Below are 13,547 nucleotides of genomic sequence, written 5' to 3'. Positions count from 1 at the left end.
TACTAATTTAATTGAGACAAAATATAATTAATTTGCTTGTAGCTAACAAATAAACACGGGGATGTGGTAAATGACAAGATGAGGAGACAAAGTTGAGTCATATCACTTTACTCTCCCGCTACAAAAACTTGACTGGTTGATTTCCACTGCAAGCAAGTCACTCTCTTTCAGCCTGTCATGTCTTTATCCCTTTGACTACAGAAATATGTCAACTCTCTCCCCTGCTTTAAAAATACAGGTTCCGCTGGAATTTCCCTCCTTTGTGGGTATCATCTCTTGGCAAAAATCATGGTAAATTATTCCGAAATGCTAAAAATACTGGAGCGGTGCTGAGGGCTCCAGTCATTTGGCGCAGCGTGTGTGTGTGTGTGTGTGTGTGTGTGTGTGTGTGTGTGTCTGTGCATGTGCGTATTGATCGATGCCTCTTTGTAGTGCAGTGGAATACCTCAGTCTACCCTATCCACTTTTTTCATTACATTACATAACAGCCACCACTGCAGAGGAGAAGAGCACTGCAGAGAGACGATAACACACGTACACACAACCAGAGACCCAAACATGCACCCAAAACAAGATACCCTGCAATCACACGTTCACACAAACAGACAGACTGACACACACATTGTACAATTAGGACAAGGGAAATGGGAATAACAAGAAAATGCTTTCCACCCCTACATGTTCTGTATTAATAGCACACATTTCGGGGTTGACAAAAAAATGGAACCTCATAAAATGAGAATTATCAAGACTTATTTTCGATGTGCTTGGATTCCATTTGAAGCACAGGTGTCGAACGCGGGACCTCGAGGGCCACGGACGTACTTACATATTTCCCTCCTCCAACACACCTGATTCAAATGATCAGCTCATCAGCGGGCCCTGCAGGAAACTGATCACAATCCTGGTCGTTTTAATCAGGTGTGTTGAAGGAGGGAAACATCTAAAACATGTAGGATAGCAGCCCTCGAGGACGGGAGTTTGACACCTGTGATTTGATCGGAACCTCGCCCCTCCCAACATGGCTGCCAAGTTGGTACGTCGGTTGAATGAATGGAGACTTTTCACTGGATGACTCATTCATTTTGAAAACAATTTACAAAGAAAATTGTGAGATGTCAAAATCATCCGGACTGCTGGTTGCTTATGATGAGCTAGCAGGCTAGCTAGCACCTGCCCTCTGTATGTAAATATTTTATTACCCCATCACAAAGCACTCACTGATTTATTTAAACCGCGAACTAACAATATAATCTGCTAAACATGTCACCCGGAACCTAAGAATACAAATGGATTTTCATGGATGACGTCACGTATTTCAGTTGTAAAAATTCTGTATGCCGTTTGTAAGTGTGCGTCCGTGGTTGCGCGCGCACACACACGTGTGACAGTGGTAGGGGTACTTGGGGCGTATGCATGTAAAGGTTGACTACAAACGTTGCCTTCATTGAATTGGTCTTCTTTTTTCCCCACGTCACTTATTGACTCATAAACACGAGGCATGTCAGGGTCACTTTCATGAGTCATTTATGGGCCTAAAGTTTGCCTCTGAGTGGACGACTCCTTTGGGAGTCGCTTCCACATGGCCTTTAGAGGCCTTTCATAGGAGTCGACATAACACCTCAAGAAAGTGTCTATTATGCAAGACCCCGAAACGCCTATGGAAGCGACGCCCATTCCAAAAATCGTTAAAAGGATCTTGAGTGACTTTCACATGACGTTTTAGGTGCCTTTTATCTGCGTCACATGTGTTTTGCGCATCCTCTTTAGTGAAGTTGGAATGAGAGTCAAAGCAAGTGTGATTATGACTTTATTGTTCCAAGAACGGTGACAAAAGTTCTGTTCTATTCTGTTGTGTGTGCAATTAAGATTGGCACATTTGCTTTTAGATGACGAGAAGTAAAGTAACGGAGCCGCCAGAAATGTATTTCAACACTTCAGTGTGACTTTCGCAACTCTCTGAATGTGTTTGTCAGTCATATGCTGAGTCTGAGCATTTTTCCCCCACTTTGTATAATTCATGTTCCCAAATTAAAAAGCTGTTTCCCTATGTACTGTTTATGAACAGATGCACAACGGCGACAGAATTCTTAGAGATAATCTCTCTGAGAATAGTTCACCATGCATGTTTGAGACAAAATACATAAATTACTGCATTGACACCATTGGAAAACTACTGAATCATTACCGTAATAAGTTTTTTTAAAAATGTAAAAAATAAGGGCAAAAAAAGTGCCACACTTATTGTTTCTGTGGTCCTCAGTGGCATAGTCCACGTTAGATTCTCAATTAAATGTTCTCCCAATGTCAACAGTCATTCAACAAAAATAGAAGCCATTTGGGGTCACAGTTTGTCGTTTTATTTCTGGCAAGCATTTTTAGCAGAGGCTAACAAGCATAATGAGATATGAAGACGACACACTGCAAAGAAAAATGAAGATGAATAACATTACTGTACATGGCAAAAAAAAAACCCACAAGCATAACGCATAATAATGATCATTCATATCACTAATATTTCACACAGGTCAAGTGCCGGTAAAATCACACAATTTTGCGCAGAGAAACAACCTAGCGGCAAAACCCCCCAAAAAACCGAATAAGTTTGGCACAGTGAAGGTTTTTGTTTGAGGCAAACAATTTAATCTGTGAGGTGACGCTTGAGCTAGGACGTTAAATGCAAATATGAGCATGTTACGGCAAAAAAGAAGAGCTCCCTGCTTCTTTTGAGCGAAAGCTAATCGAGCACATTAACAAACTAATGCGCCAGCGACCACTGAAGAGAATGAAGACGCGACAATCCTAAAACGTAAGCATGTTAAGAATCCCCCAAAAGCTTATTATCTATTACCCATTTTAATTTACTCATTCCACTAAAGGAATTAGTGTTGCTAAACCCACACAAAAAAATTCTGCACACCTAAAACGATCCATGCTCACTTTTGGGAAATCACTTACTGTAATGACAAAGTATTACCTGGTCACATGATCCATTTGCTCCTTTTTGCTATGCGAATTTTGTGACGATAACTCCTGGTTAAAAAAACAAGTATTGTCTGGTCCCATGACATGTTTGCATCTTGTTTCTAGGCAGGATTTGTGCGAAAAGAAAATTGACAAATGTATTTCCTGGTCACATTAGTTTGCTACTTGTTGCTATGCAGAATTTCTACCTACAGGTACAGTCGGCCATGTTATTTTCGAGTTCAATTTGTGGCGAAACGGAATGTGTGTCTTTCAGAGTGACATGTTTCCTCTCTGTCGTGAGGAAGAATTCATGTTCATAGGCCAAGTCAACGAAAAAAATATATAGGTTAGCATTGACCAGTTAGCACACCTCACAGGGTGTGGTTTCACTACGTTCTCCACACTTAAGAGTGTCGTTCTTCTCAGAGGTAGTCATCCTCGCTGGATGGCTCGTCCTCGTTGTCATGGTAACGCCTGTCGTAGTTGCTGGGACCTTCTCCGGGGTCGTCGTCGCTTTCAACCGAACTCTCCCCGGGGATCTTCCAGATTTCTGAGCTGACAGAAGGTCGGTGACTCATCCGCCATAACTGGTGGCCAAAGGTCCGCCGCCAGCTGCAGTGCTGGCCAATCGGCCGCAGCAGGCGGGCGAGCTCGGCGGCCTCCTGCCAATAAGACGTTCACTTGGTGCGAGTGCGCTCGGACCGCTGCTTGTTCATGGCGGTCAACATCTGGCTGATGTATGATGTCAGCAGGTCATCCATCTTGTAACCCTGAGAGGAATTCAGAATGTGCATGAGGAAATTAGGGCTTTAATTGTGGCTTTTTTTGGACTTATTAGATTGAGTCAAATGAGACGTTTGCACAAACGGACACAAGGTACTGTGTACTTTATGAAATTGTTAGCGAGTACAGCGCTCCTCAAGTCTATAGAATTGTTGTTTTGCAGAATTTGTCTGCAAGACCTCAAAAAAAAAAATGCAAATGGAAAAGTATTTCTTGTTTTCTCTTTGTTGCTAAGCATGATTTGTGCCTATAAGCCAAGAAATAAAAGAAAATTGTAAATTGAACAAAAAACAAACAACAACGATTAGCTGTGTTTGCTCTTGTCGCTAGGCAGAATTTATGCCTATGTGCTTTGTACAAAAATAAAAATGAATTGCTAAAGGTTGCTGTCATGTGACCTATTTCCTCCTTGGTGCTCGTCAGAATTCAAGCCTATAATCCTGCTAAAAAAATGTATTTGACACTGTAGACAAAAGTATTTGGACACCTTTCATTTATTGATTTACTTTTCTCAATATGAACTACTTAGTGACCCACCAGGGAGGTTTCGCAAAGGATTTTGCTTCCCTTGACGAGGTTTCCGATGGTGATGTGGAAATACGTGTTCCCACTGCTCCAGTTGGAGATCTTGGTGAAGGGATGAGTAATCAGAACGTCCTGCCGGGACAAAACAATTACTTCATGACAATAAGTATCCCAATTAAGAGCCAACGTCCTATTTTATAAACTCCCGGTTTATTCCCCTAAATTCCTGTTATTTTGCCATGGAAAATGTCAAACGTTTGAAAAATCCTGCCATTTTGCAACCCTGTTAATTTTATGCTTATTCGATCAAGCAAACCAACCTTGTTCTTTGGATCGATGAGACTGACTCCATGTTTGTTGATGGCGATCAGGAGGATCTCTGGGTAGTTGGGCTCTGTGGTTTGCTGATGACAAAAGCATGATGAATCTGAGCATGAAGCAGCATTGGGTTCAGAAGAGAGGAAGTGACACAGGTGATGGGCGCTTCCCATTTTTACCTTGACTTCAAAGAAGGCGGAGCCAAATGTTGGCCATTTGTAGATGATTTTAAGAAACATCAACTTGGCTTCTTCTCTGGATTTACCAGCTTGCTTGTTGAAGAAGGCCACCACGGACTGCCTCACACACACACACAATTTCCCAATAACCATAATGTTCATGACATTTTGCTGCATGCGTTGAATGGGGGAAATGTAGTACGGTCTGGTAACCCTAATTTCAAATGTGGCGGGTTTTAACCAAAATTGTAGCCTTCCTGGGTCTTTCCAGTTGTGGGTTGTTGAGACTTTTTGTGGGTCTCCTTTTGATAGACATGTCAACTAGATTAAATGTTGCGAAGTCAAGCTGGCATTGGGGCCGAATTTTCAGATTTGAAGAACCCCTGGAAATGGCTAAAATGTCCGCTCCGCACCAGATAACCAACTTCCTGTGTTATTACAGGTATGGGTGCCAAGACTTTTTATTTATTTGTTTTTTTGGGGTCTTCTTATAATAGTGATGCCTACCAAATTTCACGTTCCTAAGTCCAAATGACATCAGGGGCTGAATTTTCAAAGGATTTGAAGGACCCTTGGAAATGGCCAAAATGAACCTAAAGGTCAACTTTGAACTAATGGCCGATTTCATGGGTCTTGAGAGTTTTTTTTGTAGGTCTACTCATGATTGCCATGCTTACTGAATTTTATGTTGCGAAGTCAAACTGACATCAGAATCATCTTTCTTGGCCAAGTATGAAAAATACACAAGGAATTTGGCTCCGGCAGAATGACCTACACTAGTATTGCAGTAACTAGCAACTACGATAAATAAATACATAACATAAGTACAGAAAAACTTTCCGCGGGACACCCGAGGAACATTTGAAAATGGCCAAAATGAACCTAACGTCTTATTTGAACAAAAATGGCAGGCTTCCGAGTTCCCTTCATGCAAACTTCTTAAGTTTTTTGTGGGTCTATGCGTGATAATCATAATCACCGAATTTCATGTTGCTAACCCAAACTGCCTCCAGGGGACTGAATTCCAAATGATAATCCATCCTTCCCATCCAACATGCATGAAAAATAAGTCTGTTTGCGGTTTCAGTTTAAAAAATATCAAAGAGTTTCCAGGTTTACCCTCTTCCAGTCATCTGGGGACATTTGGCGAATGAGATCCTGAGGGACCAGCTCACGCAGCATCTTGGGAATGGTAGGAAAGTGGGACTTGTCGTCTTCAAACTTGACGCGGTAGATGAGCGCCGCCAGCTGGAAGACTTCGTCGCGTGTACATTTGTGGTAGCCACGTAGGTATTTGGGCAGCTCCTGGTCAGAGGTGTCATCAAAAATACGGAACAAATTCTGTTTCTTTAGTCTTCTGCCAAGCAGGACTCACCTGGTAGTAGTGGAAGATGGAGTCGGCAAAAGAGTCCTTTCCCGGAACGGTGCTGGTCCACAACTTCTTCATGAAGAACACTTGATACGTCAGCGAGGGAACAGCTCCTACAGGGTAAATGAAACAGTTGATTTTGTTGTAATATGGTGAGTCATTAAAGTTTGATGTCATGCACTGGCGTCAAAATGCTAAAAAGTCATGTCTAATCCGCAAGTTTCCTTTTTTTTTTCTCAAATTGAAAAAAAAAGGTTCAACTTGTCTAAAGAGGCCATCACCTCTGACATTCTAAAATGGCCACTTTGAAAAATAATAGCAGGATTCCTGTGTCTTTTCAGGCATAACATCATTAGACATTTTTGTGGGTTTACTCGTGATAGACATGCCTACCAAATTTACAGCATGTTGCAAAGTCGGGTTCATTTTGGGGGCAGATTTTTTTTTGGTCAAAACTCAGCCAATTTACAGCTTGGAATCAAAATGGCAAACTTCCTATGTCTCTTCAGGAACGGATTTTTCAGACCTTCTTTTTAAAGTCTATTCATGATAGACATCCTTAAACAAACTTTATGTTGCTAAACTAAACTGGTTTAAGGGGCTGAATATTCCAAAGAATAGAATACCCCCAGAAAAGACCAAAATGAACCTAGAACGTTCATTTCAAAGCAAAATGCCAGACTTCCTGTGTAATATTGGCCATTTTTTGTGGGTCCACTCATCAATCTAATTTCTTGTTGCTAAATCAATTGTTTTCATGGACTAAATTTGTCGGTCTGATTACTTCCAACTAAATAAAAAATGGGTGATTCCAGTCTAAATGGACAATATCGTGTCTTTTGGGGAATGGCTTTTGAGATTTGTTGTTCTGATCATGATAAACATGCCTACTAAATTTCATGTTACCAAGTCAGACTGGCTTTGGGGACTGAATTCTCAAAGATTCAAAGGACCCCTGGAAATGGCCAAGTTTAACCTGAAATGTTGGTTTCAAACCAAAATGGCCAACTCCCTTTGTATGTTAAAGCATTGCTTCTTGAGCCTTTTTTGTGAGTCTACTCATGATAGCGATGTCTACCTAATTATATGTTGTTTAGTCAAATGGTATTCTGGGGCAGAATTTTTATTGCTTAATGGGTGCAAATGAGTGAAGGGAGCAAAAAAAAAGGCAGCTTTAAACGAAAGTAGCCGACTTCCTGTGTCCTGAGAATTTTTTGTTGGCCTACTCGCAATTATCTTGTCTACCAAATGTCATTTTGCCAACTGCCAAGTCAAACTAGCTTCCGGGGCTGTGCCACAATTGAGCCTGTAGATTAATACCGTCTTTTGCTGGCCGTGATTTCTTGATCCAGTCTGTTAAATGGCGGACAAAGTCAAAGAAGAAGTCTCCCTCCGGAACACTGATGACCTGGCGGGTCAACATGGCGCTAAATTAGTCTCGCAAAGACACCAAGTGATGCTGATCCTTTTTAATGAGAAATGAAAAAGCACCTTGTCAGAAATCTTGACAAAGAGGCTGAAGCCTTCTGGGGATTTGAGCAGGAGTCGAGTGGAGATGTTCTGACAGAAGTCTTTGGCTTTGGTGCTGGACTCCACCTCAAAGGCCTGCGCAATTCATTTATGAACGTAGCATTTCACTACAAGAATTATATTCCTAACATTGTTTTCTTGACATTTCGGTCTGAATGTGTGTGTGTGTGTGTGTGTGTGTGTGTGTGTGTGTGTGTTTCGCACCTCGTCTGTGTCATCGGGGAAGTAAACCTTGTGGAATATCTGCGTGGTCTTGTGCTGGATGGCCTCGACTTCCACCAGATGAGGAGGGTACTTCCTGGACCCGTTTCTGTTACCATAGCAACCACCACCATACAAATGAGGTTTGGTACACGTTGAAGACATTTTTAGCTTTTAAAGCGAAGTTGCATCGACACTTGCGATGAGCCAAGTTAGGCCCGCTCCCTTCTAAATTTACATTATCAAGAGATAAACTATTGATTCCATTAAAAAAAAAAAGTTTATTTTTCAATAAATATATTTTGTTGTAATAATTAGGTAATTTATATTACTTTTTTTCATTATTTACAATAAAGTATTTTACATACGCATTAAATGTTTTTTCCCAGTTTAGTAATTGGTGACGCTATTTTAAGTAATAAAATTAAAATATTTTGTCGACCACATCGCCTAAAAAGTAATTTAAAAATATTTCTACAAAACACATAACATAAAAATACATAAATAATATATACCATTTTTGATATGCATTTAATGTTTTTCATTTAATCAAAGAATAGGTTTATATACTTATTGTAAATACAAGAAAAAAATAGTCAACATTATTTTACATTTAATTGTGATTAATGAGATTAATTAAACATGAGAATAAATGATTTTATCGTTGTAGCATCCACATTTCAACTTTTGTCCTTATTAACAACTGAGGTGGAGCAACTTTTATATTTTCCGTCAATCAAATCTGGCACTTGATCCCAAAAGTTTGCCATTGGTTTATTGTCGCACGTTACCATCTTTACTATGTTAAAATGTTCTTACCATGTTACAGTGTTTTTACTGTTGATACAGACATGTTGTTATACCCTATTTTCGACGCACTATCTGTCAAGTAATCCGTTGCCATTTCTAATGGCGCGTACCGCAAGGCTTTGTGCAGCCTATGCATGCAGTCGGCCGAGAGCGGGTGTTGCCTCTTGGACTGCAGGAAGCGCTGGATGTGCGGCAGCAGCGCATTGCTGGGTGGAAAAAGACCGGCGCACAGCCACAGAAGCTCCCAGCCTTTCTCCTCACTGTACCTGCCGGCACAAACACACATGTTTCAGTTCAGTGTCCCAGAGTTGAGCGATTGTGAGCAATTTCATTTCTGTTGCGTCAATTCACAATCTCTCTTTCCAACATGTCTGTCACTGGAGTCAAGGCGCAGCCACGAGGGGCAGCCGGTGGAAAAGCTCAGCTTCTACCTGCGCTACGTCAAGGTCAGAGGTGGTTACGCACTTGACGTGGTTGTCTGTGAGCTGTTTGATGATCTGGCAGAAAATCTCATCCTTCAGCGGTTCAGCCTTCAGCGCGCCCTCAAAAATCTGGTCCGTCAACTCGTTGACTGAGCGAGTGCGCTTGGACGGGTAGTCGCCCATGTACTTCATCACAGGTAGGACACATGCTAAGGAACTGCTTTTGATTGGTACTGCTAGAAGAACAACATCTGGCAATGATCTCCGAATAACTTGTAATCATGACATTTAAAGCATTGTAATAACAGCAGTGTAATAACAGTAACATGGTAACAACAATACATGTTAACACTGAACACGATAACGCATGTAAAAGGTGACGTGATAACAGTTTGAACGTGTAATAACTCTGCAATAAGATGCTAATATGGCGATACATGGCAACAGCATGGTTCTGATTTAAAAATGGTGTCACAACATGTCTGTACCAACAGTAAAAACACTGTAACATGGTAAGAACATTGTAACATAGTAAAGATGGTAACGTGCGACAATACAATAATGTTACAAAATGGGAACAACATGTTTAAAACATGATACTAACATGAATAAAATTACAACAACTTGGTAGTAATATCAGTACCACTGTGATAAGAGTATGGTAATAAGTTAATAAAAAAGTAAGAAGACAGGGGTAACATTGAAACTAGATGATAGAAACATTGGAAAAGGATGGGAAAGGATATCAATAAAGGCCATGCAGGCTTCCTGAGCAAGCTCCTCGTGGTGGACCACCTTCTTCAGCAGCGGTTGTTTGAGAGGCTCCCTGGTGCAGCTCCACAATTTGTCCTTGCCTCGATTCTTGGTGACCATCACCCTGCTCAGAGTATGTTTGGGGGGAAGCCTGCACCAAGAACATTGATTACATTGCTACTCTCAACTGCTGTCTTTTAAGACGAGGTTAAGGTTTCAAATTGCGGATTCAAGCCTTAGTTTGGGTTTCTAACAATGAGTAGGTTGTCAAATTAGCGTTTCAATTCAGTGTTAGGGTTTCAAGGCTGGGTTAGGATTGCAAAGTGGGCTTGGCTGACATGAAACCCAAACCTTTCATGAAAACCCTGGTTTGAAACCTAAATTTAGAATTGAAACGCTGCCTGTAAGGCAAGGTATGAGCTGGGATTAAAAAGGCTACTACACTTGTTGTAGACATCCCAATACTAAAATTTAAGCTCTGAACTTCACCGGGAGCTGAGGACAGGTTGATGTGAGTATTTAAGTGTACCGTATTTTCACGACTACGAGGCGCCATTAAAAGTCTTAAATTTTCTCCAAAATGGACAGGACGCCTTATAATGCGGAGCGTCTAGTGTATGCGCCGAGTTCCAAAGCCTGACTGAGAGCACCTCTGGCCAACGCTGTTTATATAGAGAAAAGGCGGAGTGAGTGACAACAGGCATGCGGAAGTCCGCCAATGAGTGAAGGGTGGGCGTGTAAGAGGACGCTAAAGGCACGTCCCTAGCAGGTACCCGTCGCCAATGAGTGAAGGGTGGGCGTGTAAGAGGACGCTAAAGGCACGCCCCTCGCAGGTACCAGTCGCCAACGAGTGAAGGGTGGGCGCGTAAGAGGACGCTAAAGGCACGCCCCTAGCAGGTACCAGTCACGTGAGTACATTGTAAAATGGCGAAATAAAGTACAACCGAACTCAGTTTTGCTTCCGTTGCCTTTTTAAAAACGTGTTTTAGCGTGCGTGCATGCATGCCATATGTTTAAGCTGGCGTATGTTTTACCATGCCTGGCTGCGCCCAATAATACAGTGCGTTTGTGTATGTGTCAAATACAGAAATAGCACCCCTTACTGAGACTGCGCCCAACAATACGGTGCGCCGAATGGTCGTGAAAATACGGTACTCTTTGTGCGTGCGTGTGTGTACCTAAAGTAGTCATAGGAGAATTCCTCCAGCGTGTAAGGTTTGACAGAGTCTTCACCCTCCGGCAAGACAAGTTGTGAGACTCTTACTGACTGTTGTCTCTGATCCGGCGTCATGGTAACCAGCGCCTGATTGGTTAGATGACAGAACCATCTTCAATAACAACAGCAGCAGGTCAAGTCATCTTCTGCCTGATTCATAACTGTTCTAGGTCTTATCTCACCACAATCTCCTGCTGCGGTTGGGTCATGGAGGGCAGGACGTAGACCGAGTCCGCCGGAAAGTCTCCTCTCTGATTAGTCCTCTCATTGACGCCATGCGCCCAGCCTGAATTGAGAACCTGCTCGCCGGTGTCCTGGTCTAGCAGGATCAAGTCTCCCTTCTGGAAACTTAGGAAGGTGGATGGTTCACTACCTGCCAAACAGAGTCAGAGGACAACTTGTGACTTCCTTGCGGAGTTCTGCAAGACATCACCAAGTTGAGTGAGAGCCTACTCTGGTTGGGACTGTCTTGTAGTGCCACCACGAACTTGGACCTGTTTCGCAAGCCTTCCAGGAAGGTCACCACCAGGTCACGGATGTCCTCGGCATTGTTGGAGGTGAAGGTATACTCTTCTCCTTTGATGGTTGCCAGTGTGAAACTCTGACTCTGCAACTTTCCACCCCTCAAAGGACAACAAATATTTAGCGTTGGTTACTTGCACACATAGAATTTAGTCATCCACACCCTTGATGCTTAGCAGCTCAGATGTGGAGACCAAGACGGGTTGTCTTGGTCTCTACATCGATGGTCATTTGGCCTTCAACACTCTGGTTTCCATGCAAAGTCCTTAAAAGACTGTCACCCCAACACAAAGTCAAAACAGATCACCATTGTTCGGACCAGAAGAGGGGCTACAGTCCCCGGCATGCCTCATCTGCCACTGGACAACACAGTGATTTCTTGGAAGGAGAGTTCTTGAAGTACCTTGCCTTCAACCTTCTTGTCTCCAAACAAAGTTCCTACAGAGTTGATGGACTGTTGCCCCAATGGTTTCCAGTTCAACCACCATAAATGGTTGTATATTACTCAAACCACAAGAGGGGCGACATTTCACAGCATGCCTCACCTGCTGCTGGACACAGCGGTGATTTCTGGGAAGGAGAGTTCTAGTAGAACCTGCTCCTGCTCGTCCACAAAGTAAACACCGGTCCAATTGACAGCGACGATGAGGTCGTGTTTGGGTAGAGTTGGACCTGTTACGCAGAGAAACCAAATCATCAGGCCACGTCCAGCTCAATAGTTGGCGAGACTGGTGATTGAGTCTCACCGGTGATTTTGAAAGCTTCGTAGAATCGAGAGAAGAGCAGAGGCCACTTGTGGCGAGCGAAGTCCACCACTTCCTCTTTCACCTTCTGGGGATCAAACCTCTTCTGAGTGTAGATGCCCTGAACAACAAAGAGAAAAGAGGATTTGGTTCCTTTGCTCATGAAAATAATGACATCCACTTATGAGACACACCTTCTTGTGTGCCGCCATGATGAAGTGAGCCCACTTCTCCACTGTCTTGGATGTGCTGATCTCTCTGTCGGGGATGTAGGACGGGATGAGGCTCAGCAGGCGCTCCAGCAGGACCTCCGAGCCATAGTCCACATAGTACTGCTGGGAAGCCAGTTCTGCGAGGTCGTCCTTTGCCAACAGAAGAAGAGGATTCTTGACTCAAGGTTAGGGTTAGGAACAGAAGGAACATGTTTTGAGAAGAAGAGAAGGATCAAGTCTCAAGGTGAGGAGTAGAAGCATCTTTACACAAAAGTCTCATGACTCAGAAGAGAAGGTGGACCATGTCTACAGAAGAGAAAGACCATCCCACAGAAGAAAAGATGTAGTTATGCCTAGAAAAAAGAGGCATCTCTAGAGAAGAAGAAAACGACTATTGCTACAGATGAAGAAGGAGCATGTGTAGAAGAAATGGAGCAGCATGTCAACAAAAAAAAAAGATCAAGTGTAACGAAGAGCTGAAAGAACAGGAGCAGGTCCAGAGAAGTATTGTTTCTACAGCAGAGATTTACGTCTAAAGAAGAGAAAGACCAGAACTTGATACGAGAAGAAGAATGTCTGAAAAAGTAGTGGAGTAACATTTCTTCAGAAGAGAAGGAACATGTCTACAGAAGAAGAAGAACTTTTATTTCAACATAATGGAAGTACTCACCCGGTCGCACCGGTACTCTCCAAATTTTACGCCCCTGACGGTTTGCTGGTAGATGAGGTTGGTGGAAACTGTGTCGTCGGAGGCGCAGTGCCATGGTGTGAAGATCTCCTTCCTGAAGAACAACCTCCAGGGGGCGTTTCTCTCCTGGGCTCCCTGCTCCTTGGCGTACTGCTCGCATTGCGACACGGCGTCCATCACGTGGTCGTTCCCGCTGCCCAAAGATGACACCTGCGGAACACCGTCAAATCAGATCATAATTCAGATGTATACATTTTTTCTACAAGGAAGAAACTCTGGAGCACAAAATAGTGTGTTCGTATTACACAA

The 13,547-nt window shown here is 42.8% G+C and overlaps 1 protein-coding gene across 2 annotated transcripts in view; it reads right to left on the bottom strand.

The window, feature by feature from the left end:
- Nucleotides 1-2,346: 2,346 nt before the first annotated feature.
- The window catches only part of LOC147197526 (unconventional myosin-VIIa-like), a 29,557-nt gene continuing 18,356 nt past the window's right edge, over nucleotides 2,347-13,547 (bottom strand). For both annotated transcript variants that reach the window (XM_086124651.1, XM_086124652.1), the window contains 19 exons: nucleotides 13,221-13,448; nucleotides 12,533-12,700; nucleotides 12,342-12,459; nucleotides 12,141-12,267; nucleotides 11,527-11,696; nucleotides 11,256-11,446; nucleotides 11,036-11,160; nucleotides 9,851-10,008; nucleotides 9,148-9,301; nucleotides 8,793-8,948; nucleotides 7,876-7,981; nucleotides 7,633-7,746; nucleotides 7,462-7,549; nucleotides 6,148-6,254; nucleotides 5,892-6,077; nucleotides 4,773-4,889; nucleotides 4,596-4,679; nucleotides 4,288-4,407; nucleotides 2,347-3,737 (listed from right to left, as the gene is read on the bottom strand). In XM_086124651.1, the coding sequence (XP_085980777.1) occupies nucleotides 3,645-3,737; nucleotides 4,288-4,407; nucleotides 4,596-4,679; nucleotides 4,773-4,889; nucleotides 5,892-6,077; nucleotides 6,148-6,254; nucleotides 7,462-7,549; nucleotides 7,633-7,746; nucleotides 7,876-7,981; nucleotides 8,793-8,948; nucleotides 9,148-9,301; nucleotides 9,851-10,008; nucleotides 11,036-11,160; nucleotides 11,256-11,446; nucleotides 11,527-11,696; nucleotides 12,141-12,267; nucleotides 12,342-12,459; nucleotides 12,533-12,700; nucleotides 13,221-13,448 (2,610 nt within the window). In that variant the 3' untranslated portion in view covers nucleotides 2,347-3,644. The remainder of the gene's footprint in view (nucleotides 3,738-4,287; nucleotides 4,408-4,595; nucleotides 4,680-4,772; nucleotides 4,890-5,891; nucleotides 6,078-6,147; nucleotides 6,255-7,461; nucleotides 7,550-7,632; nucleotides 7,747-7,875; nucleotides 7,982-8,792; nucleotides 8,949-9,147; nucleotides 9,302-9,850; nucleotides 10,009-11,035; nucleotides 11,161-11,255; nucleotides 11,447-11,526; nucleotides 11,697-12,140; nucleotides 12,268-12,341; nucleotides 12,460-12,532; nucleotides 12,701-13,220; nucleotides 13,449-13,547) is intronic.

Source organism: Hippocampus guttulatus, chromosome 12 (assembly GCF_054856545.1).
Source record: "Hippocampus guttulatus isolate MCC_2025c chromosome 12, RoL_Hgut_1.0, whole genome shotgun sequence".
NCBI classification, from domain to species: domain Eukaryota; kingdom Metazoa; phylum Chordata; class Actinopteri; order Syngnathiformes; family Syngnathidae; genus Hippocampus; species Hippocampus guttulatus.
Note: the sequence above shows the minus strand (reverse complement) of the source record. Positions and strands in the feature narration are given on the sequence as shown.